We start from the raw sequence: 23,251 nt of genomic DNA on the forward strand, positions 1-23,251 counted from the left end.
ACCCAAATTTTAAAAAATTTTGGTCTCTTCTGGTTTCACTTCATCGGCCATGACTGAACCGGTTCAAAATCCTGGGTTCTGGGATTACCGCTAGGAAGCAAAGTGTGACTTGGGGGCCCCCGAAGCTTTCCAGCAATGCAAAACAGCTGCTGGAAACATTAACATAAATAATGTGTTTCACTGTCATGGTGTGGTCTTAGCCACCTCTCCCTCCCCCAATGTATTTAAAAGGAAATGATGGTTAGTGCCAAGGTCAGAAGAATTACCCTTTAATGACAATGTACTGGAAGGCTTTATTATAACAGTAATCAAGGGAAAAAGAAGTTATTCTTTTCCTTATTCCCCAAGAGCAGCGAGCCACTTAGCAGCTGTTAGTGCAGAATGCTTAGAAACAAATGCAGGTGGTAATGGCTCTGAGCCTTAGGAAGGAGGAAGTAGCCCAAACCTACTTAACATTTCTCTTAGTGCTATTATTTTAAAAGTATAGCTCTTTATAATTATTCTATATTCATCTCCTGGAACACTACGCCCACACAATCGCCTTGCTTCTGTCAAACAGGCTGCTAACAACCTATTTTTATGTTCTCAAAATGTAGGTGCATATCAACTTCTCGACACAATTATTAAACTTGAATGCACCTCATTGTTCTCAGGGGATGTTTATGAAACAGATGAGGCAACAAGGCCCAGGCAAGGGCAATGGTGCCTTCGTTGCCATTTGTCAGCTTCTCTTTCTTCAAAAGCTGCTGGTAGCCACATACTTGGATGCCGGGCCCCTGTGGGGAGGCATGGTCTCCAGGAAGGCTGCTCTGTTCCTTGGAATGTTGACCCCAACAGGGGAAGCATAGTAGAGCTCCCAGCATCTCACTCATTATGCTGTTGAAAAGATTCCACAAGCTCTTACTCAAGATCCCTGCCAGTTAAAAAAAATTGACACCCAGTGATGGAAAAACATCCAGTGAATAAAATACTCTCCATATTTCCAACTAAATCCTAGCATTCTGTGCATCACAGCTCTGAGTCACTCATGCTCTTATTCATCCACCCAACAAGTATCCATTGAATACTGTCATGGGTTGAACTGTGTCCCCCAAAAGATATGTTGAAGTCTTAACCCCTGGTACCTGTGAATGTGGCCTTGTTTGAAAATAGAATCTTTGAAGATGTTATCAGCTAATGTGAGGTCATGCTGGAGTAGGGTGGGTCCTAATCCAATACAACTGGTGCCCCTATGACTGGAGAAGAAGAGATGGGGAAGACGGCAATGTGAGGAAAGAGGCGGAGATTGGAGCGATGCATACACAAGCCCAGAAATACCAAGGAACCCTGGCAATCACCAGAAGCTGGCAGAGGCAAGGAAGGATTCTCCTCTAGAGCCTTTAGAGAGAGAGCACAGCCCTGCAGACACCCTGATTTTGAACTTCTAGCCTACAGAACTGTGAGAGAATACGTTCCTGTGGTTTTAAGTCCCCCAGTTTGTGATCTTTTGTGACAAAAGGCCCAGGAAGCTCCTGCAAATACCTACTCTGCAGAAGTGCTGTTAGACCCTGTGGAGGACACACAATCTCTGCCATAAGGAAGTTTAGGTAGTGAGGGGAAGGCAAATAACGCTCTGGACTTGCAGCCCTGACACTCAGTCAGTCCTGACCTTGATTCTATGCTTGGAGGAATCAAAGAAAAAGGAGTGCCAGATGACAGGAGAGCAGATGTGGACTTAATTTTATACTTGGGGGAGATTTGTAGAGATTTGAGACTGCAAGCTTGCATTGTTCATTCCTTCTGTATTCTTATTGTGTGTTGTATCAATTACGGAGAAGTGTTAAAATCTCCCAAAATTATGTTAAATTTGTCAATTTTTCCTCAGAGTTCTGTCAGATTTTTCTTATGACAAATCCAAAAATTATTTTGGAGCTATGTTAGTAGATCTTACCTTTGTTAAGTGTACACATACCAATATCCAATATGTAATACATAAGGATATGAATACTAGGAGGCAAGGGTCATAAAGGGCCATCTTGGAACTGGCTACAACATCTTATAGAATTTCCTTTAAGTGAGGGTCTGTTGTTCGTAAACTTACTGTTTTTGTTTGAAAGTATTTTTGTCTTTGGTCTTGAAAGATTGCACTGGGTATATACTTTTAGACTGAGTTATTTTCTCTGAGTACTTTGGAGATACTCTTCCAGTCTCCTTCCACTGTTGCAGCTGAAAAGTTAGCTGTCAGTCTGATTTTTAGGTAACATATCTGGTTGCTTTAAGGACCATGCCCTTTTCCCCATATTTGACTATGATGAGTTTAGGTGTGGCTTTTAATTATATTGCTTTGGAGTCAGTGAGATTCTAGAATCTGGGGGCAGAGGTCTTCAAACAATTTTGGAAAAAAATCAATTATCTCTTCAGACATTACCTCTTCCTTGCTTTCTCTAGTCTCTCCTGTTGAAATCTGGGTTAGATACACCCTGGACCTCCTCATCCTGACCTCCGTGTGTCTCAACCTCTCTTTAATATTTCCTATCTTCTTGTCTCTGATTTCTGAAGTTCTTTGGATCTTTTAGTTCACTAGTTTTCTCTTCAGCTGTGTCTAATGTGCTGTTCAATCTGTCCATTGAGTTTTAAATTTCAATTAAACTCTTAAATAAAATTTTTGAAGTGAAAATTCTTTTAAAATCTGATTTTAATAGCCTTTTGTTACACACAGGTGTGCACACACCTTTATTTCTTTAAAAATATTAAATATGCCTACTTCAGTTTCTATCTATGTCTGATATATGAAGTCTCTTTTGTCTCGTTTTTGTTGGCTTTCACTCACAGTGACTTGTGTGTTTGGTGATTTTTGATTATTATTTCATGTTCTGTTGAGTTTTACCTGTGGGTATGGAGATTTAAGTTGAAGTTGTGGTCTTCTAGACAGGATTTGTACTTGCTTCTGCTAGTTGCCGGAAGACATTTCCAATATGGTATGCTTTAAATTATATTATCCACCTGAGGTTTTTCAGATTACATAGGTAGCATAAATTTTGGCTACAGACTTGCTTGGGGACCAGCTTGTGGTTACTAATTCTCAAAGGACTTTTTTTTTTCCCCTCCCTTCACTCAAGATCAAAACAACCAAGTTTCCTTACTGATGTCCTTAGCACGGGGGGCTTATTTAGTCTTGCACTGAAAGTGTAGTCCTCTGAGGTCTCAAATTTGTGGTATTTCCTATTAGATGTTTTACCTTAGCTGGATCCTAGGCTTACTTAACTCCTGCCTCATAAAGCTGTCAAACTGGAAGCTCAAGATCACCAGGGTCTGACAGGTTACCTTCAGGATAAAAATCTCCTTCCTTTCAAATGTTATTCAACACTATTAGCTATTTTCACCTGTTGTTAGATGCCACTGAGTCAATTTGAACTCTCAACCACCCTATGTGACACAGAAGAACTACCCCATAGGGTTTTCTAGGCTGTAATCTTTATGGGAGCAGATTGCCCTATCTTTCTCCTGTGGAGCAGATGGGTAGGTTCAAACTACCAACCTTTTGGATAACAGTCAAGTGCTTAACCGTTGCACTGCAAGGGTTCCTTATAGGGCACCTAGTAGCGTCTAATCTACCATTTTGAAGTCCATTAGCATTTTTCAAACAGATCAATAAAGTGAGATGGAATTAAGGCTAAAATTTAGGAACTTTAGAAGAAATGATCCAGGCATGAGAACTTGTGCGATAAGCAGAGCTTTCCATCTGGACAGAGTAAAATATGGGTAATTTAGCCAGAATGAAATGGGCTTAGCAAGTAGGAGATATGTACGGAAGGAAGCAATACGAAAAAAATTTAAGCACTTTCTAGGGGTGAGGGATGGAAGCAGAAAAGAAGAAAAAGCAAGGTAATCCTCTTTTTTAAGATGAATCTGGCCCAAACAGTAATAAACAAATATCAAAAGCATACGGTGGGATAAAGGTGGATCAGCACTTTCAGCCCCATGTGTGCTGAAGAGGAAGGAAACACATTTGAATTTTCCTATTGACCTATAGGCGGGTATTATCAGGCTTGGGATTTCAGGTCTTTATTTCCCATAGAGTGCACATTGGTGCCATGATAAACATGTGACCGTCATGTGAGCCATCGTTCCAGGCCCTGGGAGGTGTCTCTGGGAGTCTAAACTTGGACAGCACAAACATTTCCCAGAGCAAGGGCAATGACTAATTTCCTGTATCTCCTTCTACTTTTATTGAGCCCCTACTTTTTTTTTACTCCATACATGTTATTGTTCCAGGTCCAGGAAACGCAAAAAGGAAATTAACCTAATGTGGCACATACCTAAAAAGAAGTAACAATATGTGGGTAGCAGGCAAGTGCCAAGGCAATGTGCATGTGGAGGTTCAATACCTTTGGATGATCAAAATACATCTTTCCAGGGAAGAGGCTGGAATGGATATTTGAAATGACACTTGAATAATCTTGAAAGCGTTTTCTCTTGTCATTTGTCTTTTTCCTGTCTTAGTGCATAAAGCGGGAGTTACCACTTTCTTCGTTCCTGACTCTTTAAAGCATCTGAAGAGTTTTTTGGAGTAAAGAAATTGCTTGTTAGTTTCCTCGGACAAATATATAATCCAACTATGTTTTTTAAAAACCTTTGGCAAAGATGGTTCACCTTTAAAATCACTGCATCTCTTCTGGCTGAGCCTATTTCTGACTTTCAGGCAACCAACTCTTTCCTAAGACTTCCACTAAAAGCATTTGCTACTTAGCGTTCAGCCTTCCAGCCTTCTGACTTGGAACTCTCCGAGCGACACTTAAAAGGCAAAAGGCTTCTCAATAGCAGCTTTGTTATCATGTCACGAATGTCACTAGATGACTCTTCACATAGCGCTTACTGACATAGCTTTCCTTCTTTCTTCACTGCAAAATCTAAAAAATGGATTTTTAAACTGGTTTTAACAATAAAAATAATCCTAGGGGCTAAAACCTTTTGCCAATGCCTGGTTTTTCCTTCTCTCTTCACCCCCTTTAGAAGCCAAGGACCTGAGAGAGTTTGGACGCTGTGGGCTGAAGAAGTATCTTTTGCTCTCTCAGCCATCTCATTAACTACCTTGTTTATCAAAAGAAGCAATCTCATGCCATTCGTTGTTAGGTGCCGTCGAGTCGGATACACTCATTGCGACCCTACGTAAAACAATGAAACACTGCCTGGTCCTGCTTGAGTCATTGTTGCAGCCATTGTGCCAATCCATCTTGCTGAGGGTCTTCCTCTTTTTCCATAATCCTCTACTTCACTAAGAATGGTGTCCTTCTCCAGGGACTGCAGAAGTTGGTAAAAATCTTTACTTTCTTCATCTTTGGCCTTAGGGATTGGTGTGTAAATTTGAATAACAGTCGTATTAACTGGTCTTCCTTGTAGGCGTATGGATATTATCCTATCACTGACAGCATTGTACTTCAGGATAGATCTTGAAATGTTCTTTTTGGCAGTGAATGTGCTGCCACTCCTCTTCAAATTGTCATCCCCAGCATAGCAGACCACATGATTGTCTGATTCAAAATGGACAATACCAGTCCACTTCAGCTCACTAATACCAAGGATATCGATGCTTATGCATTCCATTTGTGATGACTTCCAATTTCCTAGACTCATACTTTGTACATTCCACATGCTGATTATTAATGGATGTTTGCAGCTGTCTCTTCTCATTTTGAGTCGTGCTACATCAGTAAGTGAAGGTCCCAAAAGTTTGACTCCATCCACTCTACTTTGAGGAGGCAGCTCTTCCCCAGTTGTCTTTGGAGTGCCTTATATTTCGGCAGTATATCAGTGTTCCACTGCTATTCACAAGGACTTCGCTGGCTAATTCTTTCAGAAGTAGACTGCCAGGTCATTCTTCCTAGTCTTAGCCTGCAAGCTCAGTTGAAACCTGCCCCCAATGGGTGACTCTGCAGGTATTTGAAATGTAAGTGGCATAGCTTTCAGCATCAGAGCAACATGCAAACCACCACAGTATGACAAACTGACAGACCCATCATGCCACTTGGTCAATTCCAATTCAGATAGCCCTGGGGGCCCACTCCCCCACCCCACACCTGTGCTTAGTGATAATTTGTGGGTTCAAGATGACGCCTTCATCCTCAGGTGCGGTGGACAGTAGGGGCTAAGCTGCTGGTGAGTCTTTCTGTGGAGTGTGGCACCTCTCAGTGCCACAGCCTCAAACAGATTGTAGATGCCTCTGACAAAAGGTTTGTCTTTGGAAAACCAGCAGATGAACCTCTGTGAGCGAGCTCATGGGGAAGGCACAAAGCCCTGTCAAGAAGTCAGTCACAGCTGACACACCAACCACAATACTTTAGAGTTGTCCTCTAAAGCTCAGTGTTTCAAAGTCTGGCTGGTCCTGAGTGTTGGTGGCCAGCACCAGCTGCCCAGTGGCAGACTGACAGTTCTGAGGAGGCAGGGCATTTCCACCCAGTTACTGCTAGTTTGAGCGCTTGAGTGGGTGTGGACAGTACTGTCCCTGTGGTTGTGGACCCTGCTACAGAAAGGTACAGTTAAAGTGCAAGCTCGCAGCTCCTGGAGATAAGTCTCTCAGGGACCTTGTGGGAAGCTAGTTAGCAATGCCTGGACCGAGTCTTTCTGGCAACAGATCTATAAGATTTTTAAATTATTCTCTTGACTGGAGATACCTCCTGTCCCATGCTGAGAGGCTCATTGTGAAGTGACCCTTCATATTCAGTTGTGCCTGGAGATGCTGATTTAACACTGAGCCTGAGTGTGGTTTGGCAGGTGTGACCCTTCCTCAGAAGGAAATACTCTGTTCCTCAGGTCTGCTCCTGAGCCAAGGAAACGTCCTCACATCTCTCTCTCTCAAGGCTTTCCATAAACACACTTAGAAACAAGCCACAGGCAATTCAAACATCAGTGAGAATAATAACTGCAGCGAAATGAAACACATAAAATCTGTCTGAATCCATAAAATTCATAGTATTGTTACACACAACAAGGAAAAAAAACTGGTCAACACTGAAGAACGCTAATGAACCAAATCATGATGTTATAAAAACTGGTGAAGAAGAGAAGAAACTGGGCACTCATCCTGCCTTTTCAACATGAGCCGGAGGCAGATGAGGGAAAGGGTGAGGCCTCCCTACCGCAGTGTGGCACTTGGGGGTCCCAGGAGTGCTCAGCCTGGTGCCTCACTCCACTCACCCTTGCCTGGCTTGGATCCACGGCACCAGTATGGGCTGCAGCAGCCTTGTGCCAGCTCTTGAGTCCGCTGCCTGCATGTCTTCCCAAACTTACCTTCACTGACATCCATGAGTAGCTCAAAATCAGTCAGGTGGGAGTATTTACATTGCAGAAAATGGCAAATGCTTTGAATCAGCCCCCAACCCCCAAGCCAGTTATTAAACACTCACCACCCCACCCAGTCTACTGCTGGGGAGCCAGAGCATACATGTGGGAAGTCCTCTCTATAGAAAAGAAACTCATTATCCTAATTCTAGCTGATAAATGAAGAAAGAATGATAGAATGTCATCATTTCAGGACCCTACTGATTTAACAAGGGTACACATTGAGCTTCCACGGCTGCTAATATCACAAGAGACAACCTGCCATTCTGTGCCTGATGGAAAATACAACACTGCCACAGAGAAGTCTCGCTAAACGATTGGACCTGAATCTAATTAAATCTCCATACCTGATTGCTAATTTAAGTACACAGAAGACAGAGGACAGGTTAGACAGCACGGGGGTGGGGCTCAATCAGCAAAATCCAGACTAGGGGGAGCTTTTTAGGACAAACCACTCAACACGTAAACTGCAAACAAAAGGAGTTTAAAGGCAAATGTACAGATTAAAAGACTCTTAAGAGACATATCAACCAGTTGTACAGTGTGGACATTATTTAGATCTTAATTCAAACATAAAACTGTAAAAACATTTATGATGATTATGTGGTGGTTAAAATTGGAACACTGATTAGATACTTGATAATATCAAAGTATAACATTTTAGTTGTGAAAACTGTACTGTGGTTATGTTTTTCTTTCAAAAGAAAACAGTTATCTTTTAAAGATACATATTGACATTGCAGCATTATTCACAATAACCAAAAGGTGGAGACAATTCACATGTCCACCAACAGAAGAATGAATAAACACGTGGTCTATCCACACGAGGGAATGTTATTCAGCCATAAAGGGAAATGACACTCTGATACAAGCTACACAGTGGATGAACCTTGCAAACATCAAAGCTACACGAAAGCAGCCCAACACAAAAGGACATGTATGGTATGACCCTGCTTACATGAAACATCTAGAATAGGCAAATGCAGAGACCAAAGTAATCAGGGGTTACCAGGGGCAGATGGGAAGGGAAAGAGGAGCTATTGCTTAAGAGGTACTGAGTTCCAAGTTTGGGGTGATGAAAAACTTCTGGAAATAGTGGCAATGGCTGCACAACATGGTGAATGTAATTAACGGCACTGCATTGTACAGTTAAAATGGCAAGTTTTATGTTATATATATTTTACAATTAAAAAAAGCTAAAAACAGATCCCTACTGAAATACTTACAGATGAAATGATGTGATGTCTAGGATAGGCTTCAAGGTGAAGGGGGGAGTGGGACAGAGATCAAGCCAGACTGGTCTAAGGATGTTAAGTGTTGAAGTTCTTTATACTATTCTATCTGCTTTTGTGCATATTTGAAATTTTCCATAATTAAGAATTTTTAAAAATCCGTAATGGTTACTCATATACAAACTTGATTACATTACTTTTTCTGAGTTCTGCTTAAACAGAAAGGACTTCCTGGGCTTCTGGTTCCACTGGCAAATTGCCTTATTTCAAGCCCGGGTGTGGTGTTTATCTGTGTATGTTAGTGTATTATGTGTGTGTGTCATGGGAGTATGAGTGTGTATACATATGCATGTGTCTTATGAGTGGTGTGTGTGGTACATGTGTGCGTGAGTGTGAATGTGTGTGCGTATGTGTGGGGTGGGCATTAAGTTTCTGTGATCAGAGCTGCCATCTGTATCTGTTTCTTAGATTTAATTCATATAAATCTAATAAACAGATACAATGACAATTCCTTGCATTATTCATGTTTTGGTGCAAGCTTTGGAAGCATTCCCCCCAAATTAATGGAAAAAGTAAAAACGGAATGGCTTAAGAGAATAAATGAAAGCACCTATTCTTGTTTAAACATCTGTTGTTGTTAGGCATCGTCAAGTCGATTCCGACTCATAGCAATCCAAAGTGACAGAGTAGAACTGCCCCATAGGGCTTTCCAGGCTGTAGTTTTTATGGGAGCAGATCGCCAGGTCTTCTCTCCTGCAAAGCTGTTGGGTGGGTTCTAACCACAACCTTTCAGTTAGTAGTTGAGTGCTTAACCATTGTACCACCAGGATTCCTTGTCTGAATGTCTAAGATCCTGGCATTCAGGTGCGTCTCCAGCAAAGTGTCCTGCAAACCTCAGTGTCCTCATACCGCGTGACCTGCTCAGGACGCTCCGGTGGGCGGGACCAGCCCCATGCAGGAGCCAACTTGCTGCAGCAATGTACCAGGGAGGAAAGAACTACAAAAAGGACTTTTATTAAATGAAGGAAAAGTCTTCTTGGTGGGTCAAATATGAAACAGATATACAAACACTTTACATTCGATCTCTCAAAAGACACAAAATGCTCTCCAAGGCCACTGATGCCACTCTTGTTCGTGAGCCCCAGATGGGGGTCCTGGCAGCAGGTCAACCTGCAGCAAAGCTAAAAGCTGAGCAGTTCTCAGACCCACTGGCACACAGCCCTGTGAACACAGCGCAGCAGCACGCATTCTCTGAGCAGCATGGGGTGTTGCCAGGCCTGTGCACACAATTCTCAGCATTTATACACGTTTCATTTAAAAATCCTTTAATACCCCAATAGCTTTAGTTCTGAAAAAAAAAAAGATTATCAGGTTCTTGCTATATCATTCTTTATGTCTTGTCTGATCCCCCCTAAATTCCTTACTCTAAATAATCTGCTGTGGCATTTAAAGGGAACCCCCCCTCCAGAAAAAAAAAAAAAACCTCACCCCCGACAAGTCACAAGGCCCAGCCCCCACAGGAGCGCACAGCATTCACAGCGTCTTTGGCATTGAGCACACTGACTCCCATTAATACTCCTGTCACTTAAAAAAGTAGACTTTCCTGTATGTAGTAAAACTTCTTAAAAACACCTATTTCTGTAAAATAATGTGTTTCTGTATGATATACACGTCCTTCTGGGAGAACAGGAACCCATGTTGAGGAGGGCTGGAATGAGGAATGGGACACATGTCCCACCCCCGCTGGTCACATGAAGTCGCTCAGCTCGGCCTCCAGGGCTGCTGCCATCTCGTCAGCCTCCGAGCTGCTGCCCTCCTCATCTTCATTGCTGGACTCCTTGCTGGAGTCGCTTGCTGCGTCCTCTTCATTCAGCTTCCTCTTGTGGCCCCTACGAGAGAGGCAGACGTGAGTGATCAGTGTGGACATGTGTGGGTATGACCTGTTGTGCAGGCCCAGCCTCACTGGCAAGGTGCACAGGGGCATCATGGCCACACCCCTGCCCACCCCCCCACTCCGGAAACACTTGGTGGGGACATGCGTGGGTGTGACACAGGCTCCAGACTCAGTGCAAGGGCACAGGGCTGTCACGGCCATGCCACCACTCACCCTGCCCAGAAAATGAACGACTTCTGTACATTTCACTAGTAAACAACTGTTGCTGAAACACAGGGCCCAGCTTGCTTCTGAACTTCTGGCTCAGTGGTCCGGGGGAAGGCACCACACTCAGGAGTCCCCCTGCCCCCACAGAGTGTCTTGGGAGTCGAGAGGGGACAGTGGTGCGCCCACGGGGACTCCTGGTAGTGAGGGCTAACACCCCAGCCCTTGGTGGTTCTACGGCTCTGCAGCAGAGGACTAGAAAGGCTTTACCAGGAATAAAGCAAACCTTCACTTCTGGTTAGATAATGTTTGGGGCATGATGTTTTCAAATACAACACATGACTAAAGATTAGTAATTAAAAATTATCTCAAAAATTGGAAACAGACAGCTGCAAATCACGCTATAAATGCTGTTACCAGAGCCGGCTTCATTTCCTCCTAGTACGACACGCAATATTTACATTTTGTTGTTATACCAACTGCACAGTACTGCAGAAACGTGCCAAGATTTAATTTTGGAAGAGCTTACAGTTTGTAAAATTATCCCAAATTCAACGTGGATAAGGCAAGAGCACAGAGCAGAGCAAGCACATCCCCGTGTCCTCTGTGAGGTTCCGGTTCTCTGGGCACACTGCTGCCACGCACACGCAGACGTGTGCCCAGTGCGAGCTGCCTTCATGACGGTGCAGTATACTCACGTCATAACTCCATGACACAGCATGTGACCCAATGAGAATCAAACAATCTGTATAGCATGTGTTTTTCAAATTGCTAGTTTCAACCGGCTTGGTTTTTTTTGGCAGAGAAAAAACAGGAAACATCAGCACTGCACACAGGGAGGGCACAATTTTGTTTAACATGATTTGTTTCCGCTGTGAGAATGAGGGCTGGGTGGCACGAGGGACTCTTCTCACCAGCAGGGTCCAGCAGGGCCGTTGGGAACTGGCACTTGGGCCACATTCGGGGAGCCAGCCCTGGTGTGGTGCTTTCATCTGCCGATGGTGGTTGGGCTCAGCCAGTCAACCCGACAACCAAGCAGGCCTGTAGGGGGACAGAGCTCGTCCCCAAGTGCACGCCACCCACTTTGAGTAACTCCCGGGTGCCCCACCCACTGTGCGGCTCTGCCGCATCATTTGTCAGAAGTGCAGGGACCAGAATCCAGAGATCAGGTCCCACTGTGTTCCAGCTCAGGCGGGCTGAAGCTCATCCCCTCCTTGGCAACTCTACAACGGGAGATTGAATCTGTATTATTATATCTATTTAAGTTTGAGTTAAACAAGAAACACCTTTACAAAATTAGACTAAGAGGCATGATTACTTAAAAATATGGACTTCCCCAGGAAAGGATTTGAGTATGGCTTCACACATCCTGGTCCACATTCTTCTCTCTAAAGAACCAACACCTTTTTTCTCTCTTTTTTTCTTGGTCAATGTCACTAAAGGTTTGCCAGTTTTGTTGCTCTTTTCAAAGAACCCACACTTTTGGTTTCATTAATTTTATCTATTTCATTAATTACTGCTATAATCTTCCTCGTGCTTGCTTTAGGTTTAGTTTGCTCTTCTTTTTCCAGCATCTTTAGGTGGAAGGTTAGGTTACCGATTTCACAGCTTGCTTATTTTTTTAATATAGGCATTTATAATAGAGGGCTATAAATTTCCCTCTAAGAACTGCTTTAGCTATACCCCATGAGTTTTGCCAAGTTGAGTCTTCATTTTCATCTGTTTCAAAGTGTTTTCTCATTTCCCTTGAGATTTCTTCTCTGACTCACTGGTTATTTAGGAGTGTGTTTAATTTTTTTGAGTTTTTCAGATTTCTGTTAATGATTTCTAATTTCACTGTGACGTGGATTAAGAATATCCTTTGTATTATTTCATTTCTTTTAAATCTATTGTTTTATGTCTAATACACAGTCTATCCAGAAGAATGTCCCATGTACATATATGTATCCATTAAAAAGAACATGGCGGCTCTTTATAGATTAGAAAGGACCTCTAAAACATACTTGTGAAAAAAGAAAAAGTATGGCATCACACTAACTATACAGGATGCAACCATTTTGGGGTGAAAATAAGGAAGGGAAATTTACATCCCTAGATTAACAATCCTGAGACCCAGATTCACTTCTTTTATTATCAGTCAGTCAGCAGATACTGGATCCTCTCCCTTCCAGTATCAACAGTAACTAAGGTGAGGGGATGGAGCAGTTAGAAGAAACAAATGACAAAAACTCACAAAAATAAATGTGAGCTATGTTTGAATCAACTCGATGGCAGTGGGGTTTTTTTGGACATTTGTTTTCTGAAAGTTAACATTACTACAAAGCTTCATGTTTTCTCCCTTTTTAGAAACGACAAATGTCCCTCCAAAACATATTTAAAGAAAATCTTGCCAAGGTGAATTATTCAACATTAAAAACAGCTTTGGGGTGTGAGTTCCTCTGGAACATTATTTAGTGACACTCGTCTACATGATGGCGCAGTGGTTAAGTGCTTGGCTGCTGACAAAAAGGTGGGTGGTTTGAACCCACCAGCCGCTCTGAGGGACAAAGACGCTGCAGTCTGCTTCCATAAAGATTACAGCCTTGGAAACACTATGGGGCAGCTCCACTCTGTCCTATGAGGTCTCTATGACTTGGAATCGACTTTATAGCAATGGGTCTATATGTAAGAGTAGAAACGGATGTAATCTTCCTGCAAAGAAAGAAGAAAGAACAGACCTTGGGAAAGGAGCGCATGGCTGTATCAGTGTCTACAGAGCATGTGGCTGCGTGTCCCTTGGGGGGGGGGGGATGGCTAGGGAGGACTGAGTTGTGGTAGCTTGGTACTTGTGTCAGGAAGTTAAGTCTTTAGAAATGGTGTTATTTTCCTTACTTGTTATCACTGTACCAGATGGATGGGAAGCAGTGCCAAGACCAAAATATTCTAGTACTTACAGAACAGATCTTTAGTGAAGAAAAAGGCGGCTGTTATCACTGTCAACAGATAGTGGAAAACTGCTACCTCCATCTTTCTTTCTTGACTTTCTCTACCATAACGGTTACCAGCTATGCTCTACTATATTTTTTGCTAGTTAAATACTTTGTTTTTACTTTCCTCTAGAAACAATCTGAAGGAAGAAACCACATTTTCTGTTGTTTTCCTGAAGTCGCCTGCTGCCAGCTCTGAGGCCCTCCCACTACCCCAAGCATGAGGCACAAGCTGGCGCTACCTGAGAAAGGAACAGAACGTTAAAGATCTTGAATACACTGCATTAGTACTGACTTTTTCCATTATTTGCAAAGGGTGGTGATGATGATGTGTTTGTATTTTAAACATTCTGAAGTTATTTTCTTGGGGCAAATGCATTTCAAATATACTTGGCTTTTTATCTCAGTGATTTACCTAAGTAATGTAAGTGCCCTGTATATAACAGACATTTAGCGTTTGTTGATCTGAAAGAGAAAAGAATTAACTCTTAGTTGGTAGACAAATTTAAAAATACATCTATCCTCTTCTGTTAAGTCATTTTCAAGCTTAAGTGACATTACGATCCTGGAGAACAGCTTGCCCACGTGCAATCAGCAAGCTGTGCTACCAAACCAAACCTGCATCTCAATATGGAATGTGTCACAGCACATGGGAAATCACTACAGAATCGACACCCTATACGCAAAACAAACAAAAACGCCCAAAAAATGCTCGACTTCCTTTCAAATAAAAATACTATTTTGTGAAAATAAAAACAAAAAAAACACACTTCTATTCCCCTAGGAAAGGGTATGAAATATAACCAGAAAATGATACTCATTAAGTTTCCGGGTATTGAAAGGAATAAGATCCCATGAATCTGAGAGTCACAATTTTGATAGCTGAGGGAGAACATGTGAACATCCCCCAATAAAGGCTGGAGATGAAAGCACACAATGGCTCACAACTGGAGGCTGGGCTGCTGCTATCACATGTTAAACCTTTTGTGATGGCCAAATACACACAAAGCAGACACATGGTAGGAATGGAAAATAGGCTCTATTTATAATGAATTCCTAATGAATTGCATTATGTTGCATTAGTCTAGCTGACAAATGAAAGAAAGCTTTACAGCAGGTAAAAGATGTAATGGAGTCTGTATGAAACAAAGCTGAAGGTGACCAAATGTTTAGGATGCTTTATTTTTCTGATCTCAAATTCCACAAATTACCCAAGTCAAATATATCAAGCACAAAGTAAAACTATGATTAAAGTAAAGTATGCCCACCCTTCCCGCCTGAGGACTTGGCAAACAGATAGGCAGGTTCCTGGGAGGCCAATTTAGGAGCAAGTTAGCAAGAGGAACTCTGACGACCAATCCACCTGGACTCCCGCTCCAGCTCCACAGCGACCTGTCCTTCTCACTTCTTGACATCCTCCTAGCCCCCACTACGTGCTTGAGGATTCTAACAGCCCATCAATCCCATAAAGGCTTCCTGCCAGAACACCTGCTCCAACAACGTAGGGGAAATCTGAGGGGATGCTGGGTCATCCTCTCACTGCACAGGAAGAAGTGGATGCACAGAAAAATCAAGTGCTTCACTGTCTTAGTCATCTAGTGCTGCTGTAACAGAAATACCATAAGTAGACGACTCTAACAAAGAGAAATTTATTTTCTCACAGTCTAGTAGGCTAGAAGTCCAAATTCAGGGGGTCAGCTCTAAGGGAAGGCTTTCTCTATTGGCTCTGGAGGAAGGTCTTTGTCATCAATCTTCCCCTGGACTGGGAGCTTTTCTGTGCAGAACCTGGGGTCCAAAGGATGCACTCTGCTCCCGTCACTGCTTTCTTAGCGGTATGAGGTCCCCTACTCTCTGCTTGCTTCTATGTTATTTTATCTCTTGTAAAATAAAAGGTGGTAGAGGCCACACCGCAGGGAAATGCCCTTTACACTGGATCAGGGATGTGACCTGAGCAAGGGTATTACATCCCACCCTAATCCTCTTTAACCACAGGCAGGGGTTATGATATACAACACATATAGAAATCACAAAATGGAGACATCCACACAATACTGGGAATCACGGCCCAACCAAGTTGGCACCTATTTTGGGGGGACATAGTTCAATCCATGACACTGGCCCAAGGCCACAACTAACGAGATGCAGAGCTGAGCCTAACACCTTACCCTCCTGGGCCCACTGGCCACTCGTTTAACAACACTGCCTCTACAGCGCGCCAGAGCTTTTCCCCTCTCCTCCAACCCAGGAGAGCAGGCTCTTGTTTATGTAACCTGATTTACTTTGTGAATTTCGGTTCTGCCACAGACAGATAATTTAGTAAAAACAAAAAAACAAAGCAAGGATGTTCATTCTCACTCTTCGACCAAGTCCTGTACAGATCACTCCTCAAGGTCTGCTGAGCACTGGTGTCTGCTACGATTGCCCCAAAGCAGGGGCAGGTACAGGTCAGGGAGATGCAGCCACTTGCCGATAAGGGTGGCCTTAGCATGGGCCCTGCAGCTGGGGGCTCTCAGAGAAGTGGTGGACCTCTCAAGGTTCTCCCAGGTGCTGGGTGCTCCAAGTACTCTGTATACGCTACCTCCTGAATTCCAATCCAGGAAGCACGCTATTTTCCCCATTCTCTAGGTGAGGTGACCAAGATCAGAAAAGCTCGGTGGCGTGCCTATGGGAGTCCACAGCACAGTGCTAAGTGGTAGGGCCAAGGACTTGAGAGATGGCATCTGCGTATGGAGGCGCGAGCTGGCCATCCCCCAGGCAGGTGGAGGCTGGTTTGTGGAACACACGAGCGTAGCAAAAGTGAATGTGGGCTTTCAGAGAAAAGGAAGGTCACTCTATGACCTGGGCAGTGTCACCTGAGTCCCAATGTGTGAGAATACTGCCTTGTGGAGATATTATGAGCTGGGGACCACTTTGATAGAATAACTACAGCTATAGTGTTTCCTTTAAAAGCACTGGATTGATGTTTACTGGATTAAAAACATCAAGGACCATATAGGGGTCACTTAAGGCTCTAACTTCAAGGGGATGTTTTACTAAATGATAAAATTGGCCACAGGACTAGAACGAAGCCTGACCAGACAGTAGCAAGCAGGTGATGATGCTGACAGAAGGTTCTATTTAGTATTTTTGACCAAAGCAAACAGCTCCCTATATGACCCACTGACCGGATCATGCGGATTCCTTCATGGGGAGTGCGTGAACTGCCTCCCAAAGATCAGGGACCACCTGCACTACGTGACTACAGTGACAGGCAGACACACTGGGACTAGGGCTGTGCATGACTCTGTCTCAACAAGGGTGTGTTACAGAGAAACTAGTGCTAATAACCAGAAAGCCCAGGAATCTCCCCACATTTACACTTGCATGTGAGAAGACACGCTGCAACATGGTCTCTCGAGGCAGAGTGCTGGGGACTATGGGGCCAGCTGGGTAACACGCTGGCATCATACAAGGGACATGGTTAGTCACAAAAAAGGATCAGAAAAATCCAGTGTTCTGATTATGGCATGAGCTCCAAGACACAGCCTTAAACATGGAAACACATGATGCCAGGGAGAGGGTCTTGGGCAGGGGAGGGAAAGGGGGCATTTCTGTGCCCGCCCTTGATACAAAGAACACCCCCACAAGGACACCATGAATCACTGACCGCAATCCCCTCTCAAAACATGGACTGGGTTAGCGTGAGCAGCATTCACTGCACTCCCTGTGCACTGCTTGAACACACTCTCACACGTGCAGTGCCACTTATAATACACACAGGAAACTTTTTGATAGAGAAAAAAATCAGCGTGCCTAGTAACTCAAATCATAAAAACTTCAATAAAAATTCATGTTACCGTGAATGCTTTATTCTGAAAATGTTAAGGTGTTAAGAATCTATATTTGCTCTTAAAAACTCTGAAACAAGACAAGACAGCAGTATCTGCCATCTCAGGTCCCAAGCTCTGGACCATTGGTGTTCAGCGTTTATGCAGCGTTCCCACTTCCTGCAGCTTTGAAAAATGGCAGCTCTGAACACTTACTGTGGCCAGGAAATGCAAGCACTGGTGAGACAGCACCTGTTTTCCGTGCTGGTTGGTAAGACACCCAGAATAACGATGATGACAATGACGCAGTAATGAAAACAGAAGCTGTCTGACACACCATTAATGCCCAGCGCCTCCTGGGGTTGTCGTGGGTGGTCTGGCATTCTCTCCGTACCTGCAGATGCTTACCTGGGTACAACACTGCCTGCCAGGCTCTGCTCGCTGGACCAAGACAGCGTGGCCTTTTGCTCTGCTCTGGCTCCCGGGGCCTTGGCTTCCCTGTTTGGTGGCTTCCCTTCCTCCTCCTCCTCTTCCAGCTTCTTCTTTTCACTGTCACTGTCATCGCTGCCTTCTCCTAAGATGTCATCCACCTGATAATTGGCCAAAAGTATGTTTACGTTAATTTTCTAAAGAATCCACTCAGTTTGCCCCCATCCCCAAGGGAAGAAAAACTGTAACAGAGGATTAACTCCCAGATGTAACTTTTCCACCATTAAGCAAAATTTCCGCAGTGGACTAGATAATAATTCCACACGATACGTGAATACTGGGATCTGAAGTTACACAGAAGCAGACAGTGAATGTGCCTTTTTCCAGAAAGATATGTACACAGAAGAAGGATACGGCAGCGACACATTGTGCAGAGCCTTCCCTGACCCCTGCAGGTATGCCCACGTCAGTTGTGACGTGGTCAGATTGTGGCCACATTTGGGGCCTGGGTGGCCGAGCACCCTCACCACTTCTGTAACACCCGCTTCTTCACTGCTTCACCCACAAACTTATCTGTGAGGCTGGACTTGCTGCAAGCCAACATATACTGAGGTACTTCCCTCTTACAAGACTAAAGACGGGGAGAGCCAGGTGATTCTCCTTTCTCATTTTACAACTGTGCGTGTAAACTTTCCGCTGAAGAACCACATGGGCTCTGTGCTGTAAGCTGTCTGTGGGAGGATCATTTGGGCACTGGTGCGGGCTGTCTGTGGGGAAGACCATGGGGGCTCTGTGGTGTGAGCTGTCCTGTCTGGGGAGGATTACGTGGTGTGAACTGTCTGTGGGAGGGCTACATGGGCTCTGTGTTGTGAGCTGTCTGTGAGAGGACCACGTGATGTGACCTGTCTATGGGAGGACTATGTGGTGCGAGCTGACCGTGGGAGGACCACATGGCAGGGGCTGTGCACAGCTGAGGACCTCAGTTTTACCACCACAAAACTGAATTCTACCAACAACCATGTGAGCCTGGAGGAAGCCCTGAGCTCCAGAAAGGACTGCAGCCTTTCTGATACTTTCAGCCTTGTGAGAGCCTGAGTGAAGTCCCCAGTCACACCATGCCTGGATTTCTGACCCATGGAAACTGTAAGATAATAAATAGGTGCCGTTTTAAGCCGTTAAATTTGTGGTAATTTGTTATGTAGCAAAGAAGACTAACATGCCAGTTAAAATGTATTTTTTAAGCAAATCATGCCAATTAAGATATTTTTACGAACACAAAAATTCAAAGGTCAAAGAGGAAATTTTATGACGTGAAAAAGAAACACAGAAAACCAACCTGAGGTATTCAGAAATGGCTTCTGACAGGAGCCAAACTTGAGTTGTGTGATTTAAACACCACACTCAAGATGTTGGCGGTGGGCAGTACATATGTTCCCTAAAGTGATTTATGCAAATCAGGTACTCTAAAATTCACTGAGAAAGTTCTCCATTTAGAGGAAGATTATGATAAATCTTTTATAAAATCAGAGATAACACCATAATTTCTTTCTTACATACAGATTTTCACACACAGTAAAACTTTAAACCACTAGCACTTTAGTAAACAAAATTTTCAATAAATAAACACCTAAAGCCCACAGACAGACGGAGGTGTCCTTGTGTCAACACCGCAGAGTACACAGATGCCGACCCCAGGCCCTCCTGAGAGCAAGAGGTAGCCCCAGAGCATTTGTCACAGGCACTGACCCCTAAGGGCCAGGAAGGTGGAGGGCAGGGGCTGACGCGTGTCTCAGGGGGCGTTTAGGCTGAAACAGGAGGCTGGTCAGAATCTGTGTGGTTTGGGATCTGTGCGGCCCTCCGAGTCTCCTTCCTAGCAGGAAGCAGAAGCACAGTGTGGTGAAGCTGTAACAGAATGGTGATTTGCAGAGGTATATTCAGGGTTAAGGGAAACCAACCCCCTCTCCACCCTCAACTCTGAGACCCCTCTCTGCAAATGCTGACTGCACTGATATTTGACTGTCCCCAAGGAAATGACCTAGTCTCCCCATCACCCTACAATGAATGTCACCCATGTACACCAAGTGCGGACCCACTCATCTGCACTGAGAGGACTCACCGGTCTACACTGAGCACGAACACATTTGTCTACATTGAGAAGACTCACCTGTCTACACTGGGAATGCCCAGTCAACTTTTATTGTGTCCCTTTTAAATGAGAACAGAAAGCCAAGGATCCTTGGACATTTGAGGAAAACCTTAACTGACATAAACCAAAAAAACCCAAACCCGTTGCCACTGAGTTGATTCTGACTCATAGCAACCCTATAGGACAGAGTAGAACTGCCCCATAGTTTTCAAGGAGTGGCTGGTGGATTCAAACTGACAATCTTTTGGTTAGAAGCTGAGCTCTTAACCACCATGCCACCAGGGCTCCCTAACTGAAATGGCAGAGACCATACCCGGCAAACAGCAGGAAGGGATCTTAAACGAAGTTGGTGTGAGTGACAGACGGCACTTACACATTCAGGGCAAGTCAGTCATCCTCAGACATTAAAAACTGAGAGCAGAAACTAGAAGCGGAAGGGTTGGAAGGTTAAGCTGAAGAAGTCTCCCAAAAACTGCAACAAGACAGAGATATGAAGCTGAAAAAGTAACGCAATGAGAGTGCCAACCTAGGAGGTCCTGCCCAAGTGTGACACGAGTTCCAGAAAGAAAAGACTGGGGGGAAAGGAAGTTGTCCAAGAGATGACACCAAAATGTACCCTAGAAGTAGGGCCCAGCTTACACGGCATACGAGTGCAGCACCAACGTGGTAGCACCCGCCTCTCTGGCAGCAACGCTGAGGCGACAGAACCGGCACGATGACGCCAGAGTGAGGGCAGCATTCGAGCCTAGATTTTATGTGCACCAGATGACAAGTCAGGCTGAAGGCAGAATAAAGGTTTTTTGGATATGTGAGATCTAAAAATCTTCTCCCCAGCTCAGGAATTCCCTGAGGCAACCAGCAACACAGGTCCAGGCTGAAGACATCGCTAAGAACACCCAGGGTGCTAGAGCCTACGGTGCGGGCTCCATGTTTCTGCTGTAGTCTGGAGAACTGTGTCATATGTATGGAAAAACAAAAAAACAAAAAGCCAACCTAACACCTCCAAGAAGAACAAAGTCCTGTACAAGAAATGAAACGTGGTCCCATTATACTGCGACTCAGCCAGGGGCACTATTCAGTCATGTTTAACCAAGATTCGTGACACCAACTACACAGGAAGGTAAGGCAGAAGGAACAGGTGTGGGGCGGGGGGGAGTGTGAGAATTGCTGTGAAGCAGATAAAGTTGAAAATTTAAACTCAAGAAACAACAGTGTAGGCTCAGGACTTAGAAGCCAGAAAGTGGCACTAGAACAGGATTTAACACTGACGTGGGGCCCGGGACCAAGACCCAAGGGGTTAACACCAATGTAAGGAGCCCGGGAAGAAGATTAACGCTCAAGTGGGGGTTGGAGACCAAGACCCAAGGGGTTAACACTGACATGGAAGGCCGAGACCAAGACCTGAAGGGTTAATGCTCTCATGGGGGGCCCAGGACCAACACCCAAGGGGTTAACACTTATGTGGCGGGGGGTCTACAACCAGGACCCAGGAGAGGGAATGAGGAGTGCTAGTGCTCTCTCGTGTGAAGCCTGTGGTGCTATTTGACTTTTAAAGTTACGTGCAGGTTTTTGATTAAAGTATTAATAAAAATTAAATTAAGAAGAATGAAAATCTGATATTAGGCAGTAAAAAACAAAACTTAAAAACCAAACCAGCTGCTGTCGGGTCAACTCCGACTCAGGGACGGCAACCCCATGTGTGTCAGGGGAGAGCTGTGCTCCACTGGGTTTTCAACGGCTTCAGTTTTTGAAGTGGATCGCCAGGGCTTTCTTCCAAGGTGCCTCTGGATATGAAGTGCCAGTCTTTTAGTTAGCAGTTGAGTGCCTGTTTGTGCCACCCAGTGACTCCTTATTAGGCAGCAGATCTTGTTTAAAACAAAACAAAGCACCAGAGAGAGACTGACAGCTGTAAAGCGGGGGCAAGGGGCAGTCTGTTTCAAGAAGATTCAAAGCTGCTTGAATGTTCAGGCAAAATTTAAAAGAAAAAGAAGTATGGGCATTAGTTATTGAGGTCTATGAAGCTTAAGATTTCCTACCCTTTCTGAAGTCCTACAAATTTATTCTGGAATATATTTTCCATTTCTGCATATTCTAAAGAAATCAGACATAAGAGTGTACACGAGATGGCTCCATTTTAATGAAACCCCACCACTGGCCAAACTGGTCTGCAGCACACAGAGTGGCCCGCTGGTGTCAGAGGAGGGTAGTCTGGGGGCTGCAAAGGGTATGACACTTTACAGGGGTGATGGAAAAGTTCTCTGTCTTGCCTGTGGTAGTGGTTACATGGGGTAATCAATTATCAAGAGATACCAAACAGTACACGTAAAACTGAATTATGGTGTTGATGAAGAATATACCATGGTCTGTCAGAAGAACGAACAAATGTCTTGGAATTAGTATAGCCAGAATGCTCCTTAGAAGGGAGGATGGTGAGACTTCGTCCTGCTTACTTCGGACATGTTATCAAGGGGACCAGTCCCTGGACAAGGGTATCATGCTTGGTAAAGTAGAGGGTCAGTGAAAAAGAGGGAGACCCTCAATGAGATGAACTGACACAGTGGCTACAACAATGGGCTCAAACATAGCAACGATTTTGAGGATGGCACAGGTCCGGGCAGTGTTTCGTTCTGTTGTGTATAGGGTCGATACAAGTCAGAAACCAACTTGATGGCACCTAACAACAACAAACACTTAAAATATGTTTTGCGGTATGCAAATTATACTTCAATAAAGTTGAGGGTTTAGTATATGCCATGAATCCCTGAGTGGTGCAAATGGTTAAGCGCTTCACTACTAGCTAAAAGGTTGGTGGTCTGAACCTACCCAGAGGCGCCTTGGAAGACAGACCTGGAGATATGGTTCCAAAAGGTCACAGCTCTGAAAATCCTATAGAACAGTTTCTACTCTGACATACACAGGATCACCATGAGTCGGAATTGACTTGACTGCAACTAACAACAACGCTGATTCAAAACATAAAGCTAAAATCACTATGTTCAATAAACAATGGGGCATATAGAATAAGTTTAAAAACACTCCATTTACTAATTTTTCCTTCCAATTTAAGTATTCAGTTTGCTTAAGATTTTACATACATTAATTTCACTATTAGTTTTCCTAAGTACATAGATTACCACCATGATCAAGTTACAGAACAATTCCACCACCCAAAAAAGTCCCTCATGAAGCCCCTTTGTGGTCAGTCCCCTGCCCCAGCTCCAGCCCCTGGCAACCACTGGTCTGTTCCCCTCTGTGGT

The 23,251-nt window shown here is 44.1% G+C and overlaps 1 protein-coding gene across 6 annotated transcripts in view; it reads right to left on the reverse strand.

The window, feature by feature from the left end:
* Positions 1 to 9,857: 9,857 nt before the first annotated feature.
* CTDP1 (CTD phosphatase subunit 1) overlaps positions 9,858 to 23,251 on the reverse strand; it is a 63,796-nt gene continuing 50,402 nt past the window's right edge. For all 6 annotated transcript variants that reach the window (XM_064294365.1, XM_023543716.2, XM_064294366.1 and 3 more), the window contains 2 exons: positions 17,828 to 18,009; positions 9,858 to 10,438 (listed from right to left, as the gene is read on the reverse strand). In XM_064294365.1, the coding sequence (XP_064150435.1) occupies positions 10,297 to 10,438; positions 17,828 to 18,009 (324 nt within the window). In that variant the 3' untranslated portion in view covers positions 9,858 to 10,296. The remainder of the gene's footprint in view (positions 10,439 to 17,827; positions 18,010 to 23,251) is intronic.

This window comes from Loxodonta africana, chromosome 11 (genome assembly GCF_030014295.1).
Source record: "Loxodonta africana isolate mLoxAfr1 chromosome 11, mLoxAfr1.hap2, whole genome shotgun sequence".
NCBI lineage: Eukaryota > Metazoa > Chordata > Mammalia > Proboscidea > Elephantidae > Loxodonta > Loxodonta africana.